At 31.1% G+C, this 23,170-nt stretch overlaps 1 protein-coding gene across 2 annotated transcripts in view; it reads right to left on the bottom strand.

Annotated features, from left to right (window-relative positions):
* The window catches only part of LOC124535280 (organic cation/carnitine transporter 7-like), a 38,058-nt gene extending 16,215 nt beyond the window's left edge, over positions 1-21,843 (bottom strand). Inside the window, exons 1-2 of one of the 2 annotated variants that reach the window (XM_047111442.1) lie at positions 21,468-21,843; positions 12,579-12,669 (exon numbers count right to left, since the gene is read on the bottom strand). In XM_047111442.1, coding sequence (XP_046967398.1) covers positions 12,579-12,660 — 82 coding nt within the window. In that variant the 5' untranslated portion in view covers positions 12,661-12,669; positions 21,468-21,843. Of the gene's footprint in view, positions 1-12,578; positions 12,670-12,994; positions 13,136-21,467 lie in introns of those variants that run through there. The other variant, XM_047111441.1, reaches the window with a different exon arrangement.
* Between the last annotated feature and the right edge of the window lie 1,327 nt (positions 21,844-23,170).

Here is a 23,170-nt window from a genome sequence, read left to right as displayed (position 1 = left end):
ACACAAATTAAGCACATATACATAGTGCATGGTGCTTGCCTGGGTTTAAGATGCACGCGTTCTAACCACTGCGCCATATCAGCAGTCACACAACCACACTCTCAAACAGTCTACTCAATGATAAGTGGCCTGAGGTCAACCATGGCATTTAAGATGTTATTCCATTACTCTACCACAAATTAGCTATTAATTGTGAGTGAACTATACTTGTCAGATTGGTACTATTAAGAATTCGTAAAGAATTCTTTGATAAACAAATCAAGAAATTGGGTTTGCCGCCTCTATTTATTTTAGCTCTAAGCAAATAATAGTCATATTATTCTAGCATATCTTAATTCTTGTTATAATAAACATGTTTTCTAAATTGAATTAATACTTGTTGAAAGTGTAATAAAAAGATTAGTATCGTATGATATGACTTTAAGTTTGCTGAAAACTGTTTGTAACCAACATTTGGAATATTGTAAAACCTTGGGGAAAACCCTTCAAGCTAAAATAAATATCGCGAAATCCAATTAAGATCGCCGCTTTATTAATTAAATATTTTTCTGTAATTTTTCCCATGGTATTTGATTAGTCTATCCTTGGTGGTAGGACTAGTTGGAACCACCCACTCATCAGATATTCTCCTTTTCAATTGAATTTTGGTTTGAAGAGTTAAACAGTGTAATTATGTATATGCCAAGCGACATTACATTTTAGTTCCCAAGGTTTGTGGCCCAATTGTTAATATTTACTAAATTCTGGCTCATTCGTATGATAATCTTTGAATGTGTGTATGTGTGTGTTTAATATAACTCATCATACTTGTCTTAAAAAATACGGAATGGGCCTGAAACCTTTCAAGTACGTAAATATGTTTTCTTTGACACACCGGATAGCGTGATATTATTTACGCATGTGTGTAATAACAACAAAACAAAATGACGCCATCAAAGAAACACGAAGATCTATGTATGTAGTAGATAGGTCAGAGTAACTTAATTGTAATTATATTCAATGTATATGCGTTACGCCATGTTTCAATAAGACCTCATTGAAACATGGTTGCTTATGATGAATACATAACCAAATGCATCTTGCTAACTAACTTACATGATCATTACTGGTTTTTCAGGAAACGAGATTTACTTGTACACAACTGGAATGATGGAGTGAAACTATCCGGGGAGTATCAGATACAAGGGACATAATATAGTCCCCAAGGATGGTTTTGCATTGACGATGTAAGGAATATACCTTAAGGTTCCAACGTCAATGGTCCGCGGTAACTTCTTCTGATTAAGTGACAGTTGGTCGTCCTAAAAATCATAAAAGAAAACGTCCTTACAACCTTACTTAGGGAACGGGACAGTTTTTGCAAATCATTTTTTGTAATCGGACTTCACTTAAGGCACAAGAGTACTAACAACTAAGGTACTGTAACTTATGAAAAATATAATTAACTAGCGACTCGCCCCGGCTACGGACAGGTGCAATGTTGGTACTAAATATATTAGAGAATTTGTTTATTTACGACATCACATTCTACAGTCAAACTTCTAAAATTATCGGTATTTCTACAGACAATATAGTTAATATTGTACATGCATTATATAGAAAAACCTTCCTCTCGAATCAATCTATCTATTAAAAAAAAACGCATCAAAATCCGTTTCGTAATTTTAAAGATCTAAGCATACATAGGGACAGACAGCGATAAACGACTTTGTTTTTACTATGTAATGATAATAATACGTTGAATGCACAACACGCAATATATAGGGGAAATAACTAATGGAATATCTTACTTGGGATCGATCAATAAAACGCCGTGGAAATATGTAATGTTCTATAATTATTGTATTTAATTGTGCAAATTGCTTTTTATAATTACAACATTAGATATATTGCATAAAAATTATAAGTTATTAAACTGTTATCCATATTTAAATCTATTAAAAATGCTTCGTGGAAGTTATAATTTTTATAATATTGTTTTTTTCGTATAGTAAGATTCTAGTGAATTTTCCGCCATTGACATTGATTGTTTATTAATTATATGTATTGTATTTTTTTTTATAAGAAACGAAAGAAATTTATTCTAACGGTATATCAATATTTTATTGAGAAGAATACGTTCAAAATTCAACTGATATGACACCTGGGTCAAATACTGTGTCCAATAATTATCGCGGAATAATATGATCTATTAATTAAATTTGATCTAATTCAAAGTGAGTTGTAACTTGTAATTATGAATAAATTGCGAAATCTACCAGCGATAAATACATAGTAAGAAACGCCGACTATCCCTTCCATGGCCATGGGGAATTAAGATGTTATTTCTCCTATATCTACACTAACTTACTCGGTCTTTCAAAAATCAAAATCAAAATATACTTTATTCAAGTGGGCTTTTTCAAGCACTTTAGTACCTATCCAGGTGTTTATTTTATTTATATATTATTTATTATAGTTTATATATTATTTATTATACATTAGTATATATTATTTAATAATAAAAAAAAAAATCAGTGTGGGCCACGTCTCCCAAGAAGACGACAAAAATGATTTCCAGCGAAGATCTGCTGATGTTTAGTATAAATATAAAACGCCAAAATGTAATTGAATATAAAATGTAAAAAAAGGCACGGGCATCTGCGAGCCTGTGGATGTTGTATTTTAAATAAAAAAAAAAGTACCTATCCAGGGTAATCTTGACGTAAGTTGTAGGTTTGTTTAGCTTTACTACTTTTTAAATTGCAGTAGGTAACAGAGGTATTGCATAATTGTTTTCACGTGAGGAGTCAAGAGGCGAGCGTGAAAACTCTAGGGGGGCGAGATAAACACTACAGATTGCGTAAATTATTATTAATAACATAATTAGCGATTACGCTATCTCGGGTCGCTCTAATGATCTATTTTAATGTCATTGATTAAATATAATTTAAATGTGTTTTTGTTCAATGATTTTGTATTAAGAAATATGAATCAAATTTGTCAAAAGAATCGTATGAACGCTGAAGCGCCCAAACGGTGTTTTTCGGAAATTGGAAGTTGGGTGTTCAAAGTTTTTTGAACGTTTTTCTTCGGCAATTTTTTGGTAAGTTGGAGTTGTTTCTGATTCAAATAAAAAGGTACCCATCTCATGTAAAGTATATAGTTTCTCAATAAATAATCAAGTCATAACAACCTTTTTTGTTTAGGTTTTTTTTTTTAATAAAATAAGTTTGTTTTCTTTCATTCCACGCATAAAATACTTTAATTTTATAGTTATAACAGAAATAACTTTGGATGATATAATCGTTTTAAATGACGTCGTACAGTTTAATCTTGCATTGTCACGACAATTATATATATAAACGTGCGTGCAAAATTTCAACTGTAACGAAGAAGGGGAGTGAATCAAATTTATGCAGATTACAGACACGGTGAGAAACTGCCAAATGCAACTACTTACTGGACAATGTAGATAAACCTCTGTGCGTTGCACTTCTGGTATACGTATATTGGATTAGTATATTTCTCAAGTTCGACAGTCGAAGGAAAAAGTCGGTACTTTATTGACGCTGGCCAAAAATTCCACGAATGCCCAAATATAGATTAGGTTGGATATTAATTAATATGAACTCACACAAAACTTTTTTATCATTTACAAATTTTTATACTTGTTATGTTGTGATGTTAGCTTTGCTCGCTTAGAAAATATGAATATATTTACAAATTAACTTAAAGTATTCCATTGATGTAAGAACTCTTTGTTTACAACTCTTTTTTCCAATCAAAAAGTAGCCTATGTCTGGCTCTAGAGTATTTGTGTACCAAATTTAATTAAAATCGGTCCAGTAGTTTTGACAGATTGACAGAAGTTCTGTCTGTATACTTTCGCATTTATAATTTTAGTATGAATTACGTAATAAACATTAATGAATTATTAATTTATAACATACGATTTATAATGTTAACAGGCTAAGACAAAACATGTATCATTATGACATATTGATATTTATTCCGTGAATATTTTTACTTTTAACATCTAAAAATACACGTGCCATTAGTATAAAAAAAGACGCAAAGACGAATCCATAACATTTAAAAATAATATCAAATGCGATTCATTTACATGTTTTGCGAGTTTCAAAGCCTTTAAAAGGTTAATCTTTTATGTCTTTTATTCTTGGTATCCATAATTTTATTCCAATGTTTACGTTAATATTTAAAAATAAACATTTAATTTATTGGCTGTACTTGCCTTTGAATATGATAAGACGTTTTTTTGTCATTAACAGCGATAATTTTTACTTATTTGATTCATTATGGTAGCATGCAAGAAATCCCAAGACTCCCGCTGGAAAGATGAAGAGGGTACCGCTGGTTTTTTAGAAGATGATTGATGAGATTTAGATGTACTATAGGGCCTCTTGGGTATTGGTGAGTTCCACATACCCTTTAATTTCATGTGGAGGAAATGTATACCGTATTTTTAGCGCGAAAAAAAATAGTCATTCATTGGTCTTGTGACACGACGACTTTTGCACCTCATTCAATATTGCACATACCGATCATTTTGCTATGTATGTTTTTATATATCAATGTAATATATATAAAATGTTGTATAGAGTGCAATTAATGATAACGAAAAATAAACGAAGATAGTCACTGGATCACCGGTTAAAGTTCATGTGGTTATGTACTGGGCTACCTGGTGATTCCAAGATGAAGATTGAGGGTTCATAATCAGGCCACATATATTCGTGCTTATGTTACAATAAGTTTCATGCTCGGGGATTTCGAGTTTACTTTCATATGGAGACCTGAATATGTCGGCTATATATGTAACTGCCATATACATGTATTCACCGTATCAGAACAGCCTCGTGAAATATATATTTTTTTTTAGGGAAACATACAGCATATCGTATATTACAACTTAATATAATAATAATATTTTAACACTTATGCCACTTAAGTTTCCACTAGTGTTTTAACAGGGAAGGGACTAACTTTGATGTTACTTGGTGGTAGGGCTTTGTGCAAGCCCGTCTGGGTAGGTACCACCCACTCATCAGTTATTCTACCGCCAAACAACAGTACTCAGTATTGTTGTGTTTCGGTCTGAAGGGTGAGTGAGCCAGTGTAACTACAGGCACAAGGGACATAACATCTTAGTTCCCAAGGTTGGTGGCACATTGACGATGTAAGGAATAGTTAATAATTCTTACAGCGTTAATGTCTATGGGCGATGGTGACCACTTACCATCAGGTGGCCCATATGCTCGTACGCCAACCTATACCATAAAAAAAAAAAAAAAAAACACAAAATACAGGGTTACAGGTTAAGTCGACCGAAATCCTTTAAGAGAGGATAGATTCCATCATTCCTAACCGATTTGACTATGGAACCCCATATCCTAAACCTAACCCTTCTCAAGTTATTGGCCTTTGAATTTATTTTATAAAAATGACAGATTTTTTGACGACTGCCCCTTTATTTTTGTTTTGTGTCCCAATTTTGTATTCTTTTTGCTATTTTTGAGTAGAAGATTAGTTGCTTTATTATTTTAAGCTACAAAACTGCCAGTAACTATACCAAATGAGTCGTAGTAGACAGTCAATTGTTAAAAAAAATAATTACATTTAAAAAATATATTTTTTATTTCTAAGATATCTTTAAAAAAGTCTATGACAGATGTACTGCAGATATGCTAAAAAATATCTACGGCTCTTCAGCTTTCCCATAAGGTATAATAACATAGGGTATTATTAGAATCCTTGGAAAAAATCTTTAAACAAAGACGCCCGAGTAACAAACGTTAAGCCGCTCGCAGCGCCTGTTGTCCTGCAATGAGTGCGAGCGGGACATTTTTCAATGTAAATAGGTACGAGAGACATAGGTAAAAACTATTTTGTTGTTATTGTGTGTGCTTTTTGGTAATTCCTTAATTCCTTATTCAGTCTGCTTACGCGATTCGTCCGTGGTAGATGCGATACATAGTGCTCTTGGTTTTTTACTCGATTTGGCTTGTTTTCTGGACTGTTTCTTCCTATTCGTTTGCTAACTTGTGTGTTATGATAATTAGTTATCCCGTCTTGGTCGAATTTTGACTCATCAGTCCACAAGATTCTTCTAAATAACAACGGATCTTCTAAATCTGCGTTGAGCATAAATCTACAGAAGTCTAGTCTCCTCGCAGGATCTCCTTCTTCGATGATATGTACTGGCATGAAGTGGTAGGGGTAGAGACAAGCAGTATGCACTGTAAACCACATTTTCCACTGTGAGAGTCCAAGTCCTCGAGCAACAACATTAGTTGACGTAGTGGGATCATGTCGAAATCGTCGAATTATCTCATTATCTTGCTCTTCGTCGTCGTCATGAATTCGTGGTCTGCCTACGTCTGTTCGTCATCTTGAAACAGAGCCAGTCTCTCTAATTTGCCGATAAACTCCATCAAAGACACTAATATCCGGTATACGGCGGCCAGGATAACGTACTATGTATTCTTCACGTGCTCGTGAAGATACACAGTTGCAGTACCCATAACAAATCAGAATATCAGCATATTCTTCATTTGTAAAGGTCGTCATTTTCAACAGTTCCAAATTAGAAATACAAATCAAGGTCCAGTTAACAAGCACAGTCACGAATAGGAAGAAACAGTCCAGAAAACAAGCCAAATCGAGTAAAAAACCAAGAGCACTATGTATTGCATCTACCACGGACGAATCGCGTAAGCAGACTGAATAAGGAATTAAGGAATTACCAAAAAGCACACACAATAACAACAAAATAGTTTTTACCTATGTCTCTCGTACCTATTTACATTGAAAAATGTCCCGCTCGCACTCATTGCAGGACAACAGGCGCTGCGAGCGGCTTAACGTTTGTTACTCGGGCGTCTTTGTTTAAAGATTTTTTCCAAGGATTCTAATAATACCCTATGTTATTATACCTTATGGGAAAGCTGAAGAGCCGTAGATATTTTTTAGCATATCTGCAGTACATCTGTCATAGACTTTTTTAAAGATATCTTAGAAATAAAAAATATATTTTTTAAATGTAATTATTTTTTTTAACAATTGACTGTCTACTACGACTCATTTGGTATAGTTACTGGCAGTTTTGTAGCTTAAAATAATAAAGCAACTAATCTTCTACTCAAAAATAGCAAAAAGAATACAAAATTGGGACACAAAACAAAAATAAAGGGGCAGTCGTCAAAAAATCTGTCATTTTTATAAAATAAATTCAAAGGCCAATAACTTGAGAAGGGTTAGGTTTAGGATATGGGGTTCCATAGTCAAATCGGTTAGGAATGATGGAATCTATCCTCTCTTAAAGGATTTCGGTCGACTTAACCTGTAACCCTGTATAACTATTTATGACAAAGTAAAATTTTAACGTAATATGGTTGTGGTTAATTACAAATAAGTATTTTTCGCATGATTATAAAATTTACTTAAAATATATGCTTCGAACGTCCCATTTACAGGGACACACTGTTACTTTCTAGTATTATCTATGCATATTTAATGATTATTATTCGTGTATTTGTTTTTTTTTTACATAGATTTGGAGCATAATTTTAAATTAGAAAAATGCTGATAAGGCTTTGTTCGCAAGCCCATCTGGGTAGGGATCAGTGAATGTCTATGAGCAGTAGTGGCATATCCACCCGTTCACCAACGTATATTATAAAAAAGGTAGAATAAATATCTTACTACTGATTGCTCCGCTCAGTTAAACGTTCCACACCAACAGTTCGTAGCTTTTTATTATAGTCTATAACGTTTCTTAATGAACGAGTCGTTTTACTCAAAATTATTTTTTAAATGGCAACGATAACGAACTTTATAACAATTCGAATATTGATGAATGTTTGGACAAAATTTAAATCAAATTAAAAATATTACTAATTTTTTTTAATCGTCATTTTAAATGTAAAATATGTTACCAGTGCTAATATATCAATACCCGTTTGCTGGTATTTATAAAATTAAACATTAAAAGGATGAACACTTTACTATATATTAATTTTATAGAAATTGTTTGATGTGACATTGTATCCGACTTAGAACGACGCGACCTATATGTAACCACTTCAAGCCAATATAATTAATGAAGGCCAATGATATGTACTTTAACAATATTAACTCATAAATGACGACGACGTTTTTTGTAATGTATAACTATAAAACATATAAAATCTCAACCAAACGATGGTGTTTCGGAAGAAGTTTTAGAAAAAAATATATTTACTATCTGCTCTTTGTGGTTTCAACTGCTTTTAATTTAGACTATTAACATGATGAGTATAAATGTTCTTATGTATATATATAAACTAATATTTATAAATATAAAAGTAACTCTGTCTGTCTGTGGCTCTTTCACTACCAAAACTTGGTTTTGGTATGAATTTGATGAAATTTGGAATGCAGCAAAATTAATGTCCAAGGAAGGACATAGGCTACTTTTTATGCCTAACACATGTCATCCAACCGCTAAAAGGCAAGCGAAGCCGCGGGCGACTACTAGTAACCTAATATACGAGAAAAATATAAACACATATCAATATCAATACTGTCGTTATTGATATCCAATCACCACGATTATCGCGAATATAATTTGTCTATAATTCATTAAAAAATCGAATGTTTTTGTCAATTAAATTCTTGAATATGAACGATTCAGTTGCTTAGTGAATTGTTTAGTGAAACTGAAACCACTAAAGTAGTGAAGAAAAATAATCCAAGAAAATCTGCATAAAGCACACATATTTTACTTTTCCTTAACAGATAAGGCCTAGTTCAGGTGTGGTATATTAAAGATTATTATTTGTGTTGCTATACGAAAATATAATCTGAAGTGGTGCTAGTTATGGGATTAGCAAGATAAGATAACTAATATGAACTGTAAAACTATGATAACAAAGAAAAAGTGTGAACGATTCAGTCTTGTAAACAAGCTGATTAAACCATAAATAACAATAAAAGAAAATAAGAATTTTCCATTATAATTATTTATAGCCTAATTCTAAAAAAAAAGTGATATTCATAGTAGGTATTCGGGATTATAAGATTATTCATATTAATCCTAAATATCTATGAATAATATAACTTTTTAAAACTAGACCATAAATAACAATAAAAGAGAATTAGAATATTGTTTTAGTTTGAAGTGATGAATAGTTGTGACAATCCTTTTATATGTATTTATAGTAATTCTTAAGTTATTTTAAGAAATGGAAATATATTTTCGATATTTAAAAATCGCAACTAATATAAAAAGAATGCTTTTTTCGTAATCACTACATAGTATAAACCGATGTCGCTTTCTTTGTCCCTATATCCCTATGTACGCTTAAATCTTTGAAACTACGCAGCGGATTTTGATGCAGTTTTTTTTTAATAGATAGAGTGATTCGAGAGGAAGGTTTTTGTATATATTACATAGACAATGTAGTAAAGAAACACTGATAATTTTATAAGTTTCTAATGTGATGTGGTACATAAACAAATTCTGTAGTACATTTAGTATCAGCTTTGCATCTGAGCGAAGCAGGGGCAGGTCGTTAGCTTCATATAAATGTGAAACATCTATTGGCGCTGCTCGGGGGTATGACCAATAGATTTGCGTATCAAACAGAACGGTCTTTAGCATCGTCATGCCTTATACTAATATCAGTGTTGTTTGATCATTATCAGAATTAAAAACAATAATAATCTAATCGATTTCTAACTTTCGCATTATAAGATTATAGTTTCCCGATATTGTTATTTGTGGTTCGAAATAAAGCTTTTCATATCAACAATGATTTGTTAGCTGGTGGTACTTATCGCTGATAAAAATCACTTTTAATCCTTTACAAGATAAATGAATGGAAAATCTTAAACGTAAATAGATAAGTTGCGACACTATATATATTATAAAAGAACATGTTGTATGTTTAAAAACATTAAGTTTAAATAAAAATATAAGATATTGTTCGTAAAGTAAAATTTGGTAATTCAAACATAATTTGATACATAACTTGGCTAAATTCGTATAAATACAATTTATTCAATATTTTTATTATATAGTATCGCAGATAATTAAAGTATAAATAATAAATAAAGTTTAGACCACTGTCATAAAAAAAATCACAAATCGTTCAAAACTATTTATTATTAGTATTGTTGCAAATTATCAACGAATCAACGAATGTGTGATACCTACTTAGAATGGCCAAACTGTGCAGAGTGTAATGTCGCATATATCAGTTGGCCTTGACTGACGATAATAATGTTTTAAAATGTCGAATTTCCCCTGCGATAGACGGCGACTTATTTTAGTAAAGTAAAGTAAAAGTAAAGTAACAGCCTGTAAATTACCCAGTGCTGGGCTTAGGCCTCCTCCTCCATTTAGGAGAGGGTTTGGAACATATTCCACCCCGCTGTTCCAATGCGGGTTTGTGGAATGCACATGTGGCAGAATTTCGATGAAATTAGACACATGTAGGTTTCCTCACGATGTTTTCCTTCGCCGCTTAGCACGAGATGAATTATAAAAACAAATTAAGCACATATACATAGTGGTGCTTGCCTGGTTTTGTTCCCGAAATGATCGATTAAGATGCACGCGTTCTAACCACTGGCACATCTCAGCTTACACAGACTTATTTTAAGATAGTGTGAAATCAGGCAGGCAAACTTAATTTTAACATTGTAAACAAATATGATGTAATATGTCCATAACTTTAAGTTATTTTATGTTAACAAGCCCGATCTGTGGATTATTTATGTAAATTTTAACTGACGTAATTATATTTTATCTTGCAACATTTTATAATTGTTTTAAACATCGTATATTTCTTGGTCTAATAAAGCATATTTATTTAGTTCCATTATTTAAATTTGGAAGTTTTTCTAAGCTAATCTGAGTCATATCAACCAGCATTTATCTAAATAATGAAATAATTATTATTTGAATGAGTTCCTAGTTCACTTTAGTTTTGATTTGCTTTGTCGACAAACGAAAATCGAACTCATTAAGCAGTAAGTCATTGATTAATCGAAAGCCTTCGATTGAGTAACATAGTATGAAATTTCTGTAGTAATATTATAGCAGTATAAAAATGGAAAATGTGAACTTAACCTTTTGGTTACTTAAAAACACTTTCGGGTAAAAACACAAGATATTTATTATCACTGAGATGTAAATAAGGTAGTTCCTCAAGGATCAATTCTTGGACCTTTTTTATTTCTCATATTTGATGTTGTACTATGAATAAGAAAGGACGAAGAAGTCGTGGAATCTTAATAATTTATTAATTTGTTGACACCAATATTACATAAACGAATTGAAGTAAACTCAGTTCGTTCCTGATGACGTCATAGGCTCAACCTTAACCTAAACAAACCATCGCGAAGTACATATTTTGGTAATATTTGTTAAGATAAGTAGTTTAGTTGAGGAGTAGGTGGAACAACGACTAGTTTACACGAAGCCGTACCAAATATGTCATGTTTAATTTTTATTGTTATAATATATGAGATCATACGTCGGACGTATCAATGTACGAGCACAATTAATTCCGAACACACACACACACAGAGAACGCACCTGCATAAGTACGTTAACCCAGGTGCACTCATTATTTCCTCACTATGATAATCCGATGAGTGTTGATAAAAATACAAATATTTATTACGAAATATGATACATACATCAAAGAGCAAAGCCAACCAACTAACAAAGAGAAACTTGGAGACTCCCGAATTAGAGACCAGTAGCTTCCCAATCATTCCTTACATTTGTTGGACTTATTAATAATGATTAATATTGAATGGGTGCGTTTTATTCTGTCAATAAGTAATGTAAAATGTGTTATCTAAATGGCTAATTTAAGACATGATTATTTTGAAAGTCACGAATTGCTAGCTAAACTATTTCGTAACAATTATTAAAAAGTCTTTTAATTTATTATTAGAGATATCGCGCGCTATTTTTCGTTATTTGATTACGAGTTATGATTATGAATTAAGGAAAACGATTATATGAGAGTATATTGGGCCAATTTATATTTTTTTTATTGTACCAAGGGGACAAAGGGGGTCACCTAAAGGTATGTGGTCACCACCGTCCACAGACATTAATTCAGAATTATTAAACATTCTTTACATTGCAGATACGCCACCAACGTCAGGAGCTAAACTATTGGGTGGTACCTACACATGCTCAAAGCTTACCACCTACTTTCATTATATTTTCATATCAATAATATAATATACAAATGTGATTTGTACTAATCTAAGAAACTAATCTTAGCCTCTTATGTCACGGTCGCAAGTCCAACTGAGCCAAACTTTCTCAACACTTTAAAATTGAGACTAATTCACAAAAAATATATATAAATAAATAAGTATACATACACAATATATATAAATAAATAAATAAAGGTGACATTTATTGTTATCATATTTCATATAAACACTATTTAGGTGAAGTGGTCACTCATTACAGTAATTACTGCGTTTAATGGGGTATAATTAATAAGTTTGAACGCAACAGTGTCAATAAATTTATATAATAATAATTAAAGTTAATAGAAACTCACCAGTAAGTAGCATAGCCTCGTCCAGTGTTGCTATGGAAGGTTCAGTTTTGGCGCCTTTTTCCATTTTCCCGCTCACTGCCATATTAACTGTCTTTAAACAAAAAAGTTTTATTTTAATTTATATTTTTAATATGTTTATATTTTAATACTTGAATTTGCCCAATACAGGATATTGACCGTTATCTGATTAATTGTTTAAAAATCTTACTTGTCAACGGTTATATTCTAATTTATTTTATTACGTTAAAATGTTTATTTTTCGATATAAATATAGTTATATATTTTTTTATGAAAAAAACACACTAAGATATAATTTAAAATTCCATATTAATTGTATTTAAAATATGTAATTATTTTTTTTAATAATTACTATAATTAATAAAGAGAGACAAACTGTTTAGAAAACCCAAACTCACATATAGTTTCATTATATTTATATTTTTTTAATTCACCGATTAATTAAAAAATGTCTTAAGACGTGGATACACGAGCGTCGCAAATAAGTATCTGTAACGAAATGCAATCATCGAACAAACTAACCGGGAAAATTGTAATTAAACGGTATCGTTCTGATGTTAGAATATAATCTTCACTACATTCGCACGTTCCCTTTGTTTATCTGAATTATTTAATTCTGAATTTTTTTAATACATCACCAAATAAAGTTTAAAACACAGAAATTAAAAAAAAAATAGAACTTAAATTTACGTTCTTAGTCAATTTCGATGATCAAGGATGAGAAAAAGTAAATAAATATTTTCTTGTCATAATGACATGAAATTATGTACGTCAAAATTTAAATTTATATTAATAAAATTTGTTTTATAAAAGTTAAATATGATAAGTAAAGTATTTTAATCACTTAGTTTTTTCACTTAAATATTTGTTCCCATTTTTAAAAAACTTTTACTTTTATAAACTGTGAAACAAAAGAAGTAATTAATTAATAATATTACACACGTTTTTTAATTGATAATGTTTTTTTAATTGATAACACACGCGTAAACATGTCGTACGAGTATCGCACTATTAGGGTATTACAATAAAACTACGAGTACGATTCATAAATAAAAATATTACCTACATAATCTTTTATTACTGTTAAGTCAGTCACGAAGGTATTGTAAAACATTACGAAAAAAGGATTTTTGATAAATAAATCTTTTATATAGACTCAATATTAATTTATGGAAATATATAACCATTACCAACATGTTTCGAAGAACAGGTCCAAACAACACTTAATTTTAATTATTTACTTGTTTTAGAAAACGTTTTTATTCATTCTCAGAACAGACATTATTTAAAAAAGATTATGCAAAATCGATATCTTTAAAAATAGATATAAATGTTCTGGTTTTAAACCCGACGATCACATGAATCAATCAATTCCCATTTACCCTGTGAAATCACTATCACTACATAGTATAAAACAAAGTCGCTTTCTCTGTCCCTATATCCCTATGAATGCTTAAATCTTGAAAACTACGCAACGGATTTTGATGCGGTTTTTTTTAATAGATAGATGATTTGAGAAGAAGGTTTTTATATATAATACATGGACAATTTAGTAAAGAAACACTGATAATTTTAGAAGTTTCTACTGTGATGTCATATCATTGTATACGGGGTGGCACGGGTGAAGCCGGGACGGATCACTAGTATTCTATAAAACCTCGATTCACTACTGATTGATTACGAATACGATAAGTTTTCGATTCAGTTCTAAAAATAGTTAATAATAGATAATTAATCCCCTAATTATGTTTGTGATAGAAAATTGTTCGAAAATGAAACAATTAACGAGCATTATCAATAACCAATAGAAGTGTTAATTTGTGCGTCATTTTGATACAATATTAACATTACATTATTTAATTAGAATTACTGTATTGTATAGCGGCTGCTTTATGCTATTGAATAAATAATTCAAGGTTAGTTTTTAAGTCAAAATTGATACGATTTCGTAGGTGAAAACATTATGAAAATAATATTGTTACATGATATGACCGCGAGTCGATTATTTAATATATTTATATAAAAAGACTAAGATAACAGTTGTGTTATTAATATTATAAGTGTGAAAATAATTTTGTATGTCTATCTGTTGTCCTTTCAAGTCCTACTTTTGATGAAATTTGCTACGAAGCAAACTTGAACAAAAAGGAAGGATATGGGCTTATTTTTATGCGTCCCATAAACACGAAAATCGATTGATTGATTTTTTTCATTCATTCATATTGTTCATTAAAATATTTTTATTATTAGATGTTCATGCTCATAAAAAGAATCATAAAAAAATGGCCAATATATTTTAATAAGGATTATGATCGAATTTCGATATTAGGAACTAAACAAATACACTGAGATGGGCAATTTTGATACTTTTTACTAATTTGTTACATTCCTAACATATTACACCTCATATAACAAAACTATCTGCTGTTTTTTTTATATTAATATTATTTTTATTATTTGTAGCCCTTAATTACTTTCATATTAAACAGACACCAAAGTCAATTTTCGCGATAGCCTATTATGTACCTATTTTTGTTATAGATTAAAACTGTGTACATTTAATGGCCGAAACGCAGTCAGACATACCTAATATTATGTGTGGAATTCCTTACAGTGATATTTAATAAAATGTATTACAAGAATTAATGCATCGAGCATAGCAATATCTACAATGTGACGCAATATTTCGTGTATTTTTAATCTGTATAAAGTATATTTATTAACAAAACTTCCTTAAGCATTATTTTTTTAGACCATCAATCGTTTAAGAAGTTCCCACTTTTTGTCAATTTATTTTGATCTTGACATAAGTTAGCAACGGGGTGAATATGACCAAAATGATAAGCTATTCAAGCTTTAATTACCCTTTTTAATGAGCCTTCGACTGGTAAACAGCCAATTAAATTATTTAAATTAAAAAAGGTTTTAGTCTTTTCAAGTAAGAACTTCCAATTACGTGCTTCATATTTAGAAAATTTATTCGTTCTATAAACCGCACCGGATTCTTGTGTTTTAAGCCGATTTGTATTTTATTTAGAACAGTTGTAACAAATACGCTTAATTAAATTTTAACTCTTAATTCTTTTTTAATTGATAAGATCGCGGAAATTTATTATTCGTAAATACGTAGGTACCGGTCTAAACGAGTAATAAATTTGTATAAAAATTAATTGGTATACCTACTTAATAAAACGAGTTCCCATTAATCTAATACAAAGCGAAGACTCGAACGACATAATTGTGGATATGTTTTAATAATATTGGTTTCCTTTACAATGGGAGGGTGAATAGTGAAACAAAGATAACAAACATTTATTTACTCATATAATAATATCAGTTGTATTAAAGGTTTATCAATGGTTAATGCTATTCGTATGTTGCCATGAAAATTTAAGTAATTCTAGTGTTATCGAAATGCAAACATTATCGTATTTATTTAAACTAAGTTGAATTAATTTATTTTAATTCAATGTAGTGTTGTACTTTTTTCTATCAAATTAATTGTTTTGCAAACTTTGTGAATAGTATGATAGACCGACTTCGTAACGTCAATACATCCTTCTTGAGGCAAGGTACTCGTTTCTATAATAAAATTCCACGAACATTTTTAACTTTGCCGTTTCATACATTTTAATCATTTGTAAAAAATACATTGGTAAAGAAGTTCAGTACAAGATTATGCAGACGATAAAAATTAACGTGACGTGAAGATAATACTTGTAGATTTCCAGGCAGAATAAATTACACACAGATATAACTGTATTTAACTAGCATGAATGTATTTTTAAATGATGAAAAAGGGTAAGTATTAAGTTTATTGCCGGTTCTTCGCGATAGAATCGACTTTCCGAACCGGTGCGCGGTGGTAGCTTCACTTAATTGTAAAATGACATTTCAAAAGTACTTGTAAAAACCCTACTTGAGTAAAGTATATTTTGATATATTTTTCTTCCTATTATATTGGTATTACACTTATGTAAATAATTTCCAAATATTTCTAGCACAGAACCCCTGTGAAAGAAGTAGGTAGTCTACTTTCTTCTCAATACATATGTAAAAATTGGAGTCAAATATCAAACTATTCGGAAGTCCAGTGGATAAAGTTTAGTGAGATACCATAATATGAATATAATTCATAGATAAATTTATTCATACAGGTTTATATGTAATCAAAGCGTAGTAGATAAACGTCATAGATATGGCATATATTTGTAAAAAAAAACAGCGTTTTTCCTCATTTTGCAGTTCAGTTGCGTCAAAACATTTTTTTATTTATATCAGAGTTTATTACGAATAACTGTAATAATAATTAATATAATCGACACAAGTATCGTACCGTGAAGTCGCTGTATGTTCTCAGACCGATATGAATATTCCAATCGAAGCCGGAGTATCATTAAATAAAAGCTTTGATTTACATATTACATCGAATATAAAGACTTGCTATATACGCACGAGAATCGTTCTCGATTACATAAATTTACTTTAATTTAGCATCCGACCGGTGTTCAACTGGCTATAAGTGCATTTTGATAATATATGGTATTTAACCTTTTAAAAAACAACATTCTCTCGATAGGGCCCCTATATTAATCAAGAGTGTATTTTACCGTAATTAGGTTTTATATTCGAATTAGTTAACATTAATTTTAAAACAGTTGTCACGGTTAAAACACACAGACAACCTTGACTCATATACAGCCCTCTAAACTATAACGTTTGTATGGATAAAGACTATAATTGATTTTTTTAGCGTTACCGGTAGTTCCAAGGACAAGGAGAACTGCAATGGTAATTAAAAATGTAAGTTAAGAACGCATCACATTTTATACAATGACGTAAATTAGATGAATAATATATTTATTCGGCAAATTATAGCGCACATTAATTCTTATTTAATTCTATCCTGCTGCACACAAATGATAAAAATATGAATAAAATTTATCATTTGCAATAATCTAATTGACTACGTAAATCTAATAACAAGATTGTAGATTTAAACCTGGGAAGAAAACGCTGAATTGTTATTTACTTTTTCGATATACCTGCTGTCGTAAACGTCGTGAGGAAACCAATTTTCTCACGACGTTTTTGACCTAGTCGTCATACACCACATCCACAAATTACTGAAAATCTCATCTAAAAATGTCTAATACAATCGAATATATATGAAATTATCTCCAATTTAACCGAACACGATCGACAGAATTAAATAACCTGCCACCAAGAAACGACATAAAGAAATTGCCACCCTAACAATTATCAACAGAAAACAAATCTCACAAAATTTTAAACAGTGTTTTCGTTAGTCACCAAAAAATCGTTAACCTTTTTTTTATATTTTGATGATTCACAGAAAAGTTTTAATATAATCATGTTGTTATTTTTATATGCGCTTTTTGCTTATATTTTTTTTAAATTATTAACTAGCAAATGTACAAATTTTAAATTCTTTAATCACTTTAAAGAGTTTTATAGTTTTTATTTGGTTGTGTGGAGTAAACAAAAATAATAATGGTTGCGGGATGTCCTCTTTTAACGAATACTTTTGGTACATGCATCGTTTTTATTTTTAAATTATGGACGAGTTGATAGTAGAAAAAATAATCATGTAATTGTTATTTAATTTTATTGTAGGAAAATACCTGAGCAGCAGAATCTTTCCCAGCTATATGACAAATTTCTTCATTTTTAATCTGTGTGCTCGTAATCTATCAAATCTCCATCTGACCAAAAACACAATGACATAAATATAATTGGATTTGTTTTTGGAACTAAGATGTTATTTCTCCTTGTGCCATTAATCACACTTCAAACCGGAAAAGGTTATCTGCTTACCAATTTTATAATAAAAACGAAGATCAAAGTCTAAATGATACTGTTTTCATATGCTTAGTTTATGTTTGTGATTTAGGTGTACACATCTGTAGCCACCAATCCACTTTGGAGCAGCATGGTGGAATTGACATAAGGTTAATGATAAAAAACGCGGAGCTAATACTCGTTGACTTCAATGCTGGATATGTTACATACATTTATAGAAAAAAAAGTAAAGTAAAGTAACAGCCTGTAAATTACCCACTGCTGGAAGTAAAGTAAAGTAACAGCCTGTAAATTACCCACTGCTGGGCTAAGGCCTCCTATTCCATTGAGTAGAGGGTTTGGAACATATTCCACCAGGCTGTTCCAATGCGGGTTGATGGAATGCACATGTGACAGAATTTCTATAAAATTAGACACAAGCAGGTTTCCTCACGATGTTTTCCTTCACCGCCGAGCACGAGAAGAATTATAAACACAAATTAAGCACATATATATAGTGGTGCTTGTCTGGACTATCCTCATTTGTTTTCTGCACATCTACTGCTCGTCAAAATAAGACCATGACCGATCTTTTACGTGCAGCTGTCGTCCCATAATCACAGGGATAAAAACAGGCTTACGAGATTATAATTATGCGATAATGACATTCATATTTTCATATCATTTATTAAACTTTTTGCGTTTTCTTATCTCTATACATGTAAGCGAGATATCACTGACTGACTCATAAGGAAAACTCCGAAATTATACGTCCGATTAATTTGAAATTTTGCAGTGATTCTTGTAGGATTTTTGAGAACTAAAAGTGATATTGTGATGATTTTTAATCTGAGTTACGTACATTTCAACTTAAAACAGTGTGAGTTTCATTAAAATCGATCTAGTAGTTTCATAAATTTATTCTTATTTCTAGTTCAGTAGCTGGTTCTGTAAGTAAGTTTGAAGTAGGTTTAAACTTTGTGAGTCGAGATGGCCCAGTGGTTAGAACGCGTGCATCTTAACCGATGATTGCGGGTTCAAACCCAGGCAAGCACCGCTGATTCATGTGCTTAATTTGTCTTTATAATTCATCTCGTACTCGGCGGTGAAGGAAAACATCGTGAGGAAACCTGCATATGACAAATTTCATAGAAATTCTGCCACATGTGTATTCCACCAACCCGCATTGGAACAGCGTGGTGGAATATGTTCCAAAACCTTCTCCAAGGGAGAGGAGGCCTTTAGCCCAGCAGTGGGAATTTACAGGCTGTTGTTGTTGTTTGTTGTTGTTAAACTTTTATAAGTTTTTTTTTTAATGATGAACTCGTTGCTATACTTCTCGAGATCAGTAACATACTAGCTGCAAGACGGAAGAGAGACTATAAAACAAGTTGTGGGGCAGATTGGAGATACATTTCTAACGGATGGATTACAGTAAAACCTAACATTTTAACCTTGTGTATAATCAAAATCAAAATAAACTTTATTCAACAAGTCAACTTTTATATGCACTTTTGAATCGTCATTTTACAATTAAGTGAAGCTACCATCGGTTCGGAAAGTAGATTCTACCGAGAAGAACCGGCAAGAAACTCAGTAGTTACTCTTTTTCAACATTTCAAAAATACAAAGTCAAGTAAAAGATCGATATCAGGATTATTTTTGACGTTAAAGTTATTTAAAAGACAAACTAAACTTCCTGGACGATGAAACACTTGAAGGTCAAGTTTAAATGAGAATTTTCATTTGCATAATATAATATTATTTATATTAATTAGATATAATGTTGAGTTACGGTTTTTTTATTCGTTTTGTGTTTTCGTTTATTTATCTTAACTGTTAAAATCTAAAATTGACTTCAGTTTGTTTTTGTCTCTAATTCAATTTTATATGTAGTTGTAATCCTTTAAATTTATTTAAAGACCTCCAAACTCTCTAAGGATTCCTCAAGGAAATAGAATAAATAAAGAAAAAGGTTTTTCCGATTTGTCAAAATATTTTGATACCGTATCGGCTATTTTGGGATGTTATATGGAGATATGATTCGCTATATCAAGTAGAAAAATAACAAAAATAATAATAAAAAAAATAGTTATTGGCTGATATTCTAGGTAAGATTAAGTAATGGAAAATCTGTACCTGCAGATAATAAATTTGGAGTGTCTGTTTGTTATATTAAAATAACCGTTTTTTTTAATAAATGCATATGTATGTTATACGGTACGTACACCAAAAGCCAAAATACCATTTTTTTTTACAAATTTTTGTCTATCTCTCTGTTTGTTCCGGCTAATCTCTAGAACGACTGAACCGTTTTGATAGGACTTTTACTAACAAATAGCTGACGTAATAAGGGGTATCTAAAGCTACTTTTATTTTAGAATTACCTATATACAACATTTTGATTTAATGTTTTGCACGAAGTCGCGGGCACAGCTAGTACAAAAAATAGACATTTTCATCACGTAAATATTTACGAAGTATACATTGTCATGGCTAATAAATTTTGGTATAATTATCCAGATATAATCTTTAATTAAGTAATTTAAGCAAAATTCTAACATAATCTATACTAATATAAGATGTCATTTACCAGTAGTAAATAGCCTTACTGAAAAATTAATAAGCCCATGAAGTAAGTTGGGTTAATATCGGCAAAGTCGTCAGATTTTGCGTCGAATTCCTACCTAAAAGCTTATAAAACAGGTTATATTGACTGCAGTCCACTTAATAACGGAAATTCAATCGGAACGATCTAGCAATAAAAAAAGAAGCACAGCGCGTTTTTGAGAAGTAGCGCTTTGCAGATTGATTCGCTTCAAATTCAGTTCATTTCATTTTGTAATCAAAAAATAAAAATAAAATCAAAATAAACATTATTCAAGTGGGCTTTTACAAGCTCTTTTGAATCGTCAATAAGCTACCACCGGTTCGGAAAGTAGATTCTACCGAGAAGAACCGGCAAGAAATTCAGTAGTTACTCTTTTTCAACATTTACTAACATTTAACAAGTAATTATAATAACAATGAATATACAATAAATATAATAAAACAAAATAAAAAAATTACCTTAGTAATATTCCATACGATTAAACTTAACCACGATGTTTAGTATCACTTATTAAGGATTTTTAATTTTCAATAAGATCTCGTTTTGATATATGTCCGGTATATATAAAAAAATCCCCTCTGTAGCGTATTCGGAGGATATACTGAGTCAACTGAATCATATAAGACGGCTACTCTTGTTATATTATGTAAAGTGCGTGTAATTAAATAATATTCAGTGTTGTCTTATGTTAGAGATAAGAAACCGCGGGAGTTGAGTCCATCATAGATTGACAGGTCGACGAGATAAGCTTTCTCGGCAATCTTTAATCGAGAAACTTACGACTACACTTATAGAGGATGTTTAGCACTGTACTGTTAAACTTATATTTATCTCTCTCTGACATCACCGATGGCATTTGAAAGAAGAGGACAGCAACAATCACCCCTGTTTTAGTATCACTATTATAACGAAACACAATGAGATTCAGATGATTTTCATACTCTAACTAATTTGATATGGACCTAACGACCCTATGAAACCGTTATCGTAAATCCCTTTTATTATTAAAGGTACGACTTCTTGGTATCGTAACACGCGCGGTCCGCCCAGTAACGGTTGTGCTGGCAAACTCGCATCGATGACTCGAGCGTTGTTACTTGTTGGGAGTATTTTTTGCTCGTGATTTGCGACGGCCTTATTTTAATGATTTACGGATGACAGTTGTTTTAATGATAAGATAAAAGAGATACATTTTTAAAAATCGAACATACAATATACCCTCACATCTACGTAATCCATACTAATATTATTTATACGAAAGGAACTCTGTCTGTCTGCCTCGCTTTCAGGCCAAAAGTAATGGACTGATTTAAATTACATTTGGTACACAAATACTCTAGAGCCTGAGAAAAGTCTCAGGCTATTCTTTTGGAAACAAAGAGGTAAAACCTCTTGAATACCAATCATCAACGTAAAACGTAAATTTAAAATATAGTCATATATATAGACGAGCAAAAGCCGCGGGTAACAGCTAGTTCATAAATATATATATCCTGGCAACAATCTAGGATATATATATTATATAATAACAATTGTCTTCAATATACTTTGAATAAGTTTACTTGGTAGTAAGGCTTTGTGAAACCCAGCTGGGTAGGTGCTATTCACTCATCAGACAATCTGCAACCAAATTTAGGTATTTGATAAATATTTATTGCGTATTTAATAGTTATGAAATCTAGATTGAAGGCGAAAGAGAAGGGATGAGAATGAATGGGAAGGGGTGAATTATTTTTATTGTTTGTATATATTCTCCCTAAGGAAATGAAGAAAAATATTCTAGAGCAACTTTATTTGGTGGTCGGACTTGGTACAAGCCCGTTTGAGTAACTTAAATTGAACTTTGACAGATACCTTACACATGTTACTTATTATCCAAACACATAAAAGTTTTTACGCCATCATACATACGACAAGATTTCCGCTAACAAGTAATGAGGATTGCGTTCTCAATCCCAGACGTAACATACATTACATATATCTACTCAAAGTGATACCTTAATTATTCTTATAAAAAAGCATATTTTAATAGTATTTTTATTTATTTAATTGTTCGTTTTTATTTATGATGACTGGGCGAAGATTGTTTGGCCAATGTCACGTGCGATGGATAAAACATGAAAAAAATTTGATCAGCGCGTCCAAGGTTTCTTTGTTTCAT

This window comes from Vanessa cardui, chromosome 14, assembly GCF_905220365.1.
Source record: "Vanessa cardui chromosome 14, ilVanCard2.1, whole genome shotgun sequence".
Taxonomy (NCBI): domain Eukaryota; kingdom Metazoa; phylum Arthropoda; class Insecta; order Lepidoptera; family Nymphalidae; genus Vanessa; species Vanessa cardui.
This window is presented reverse-complemented; position numbering and strand designations above follow the sequence as displayed.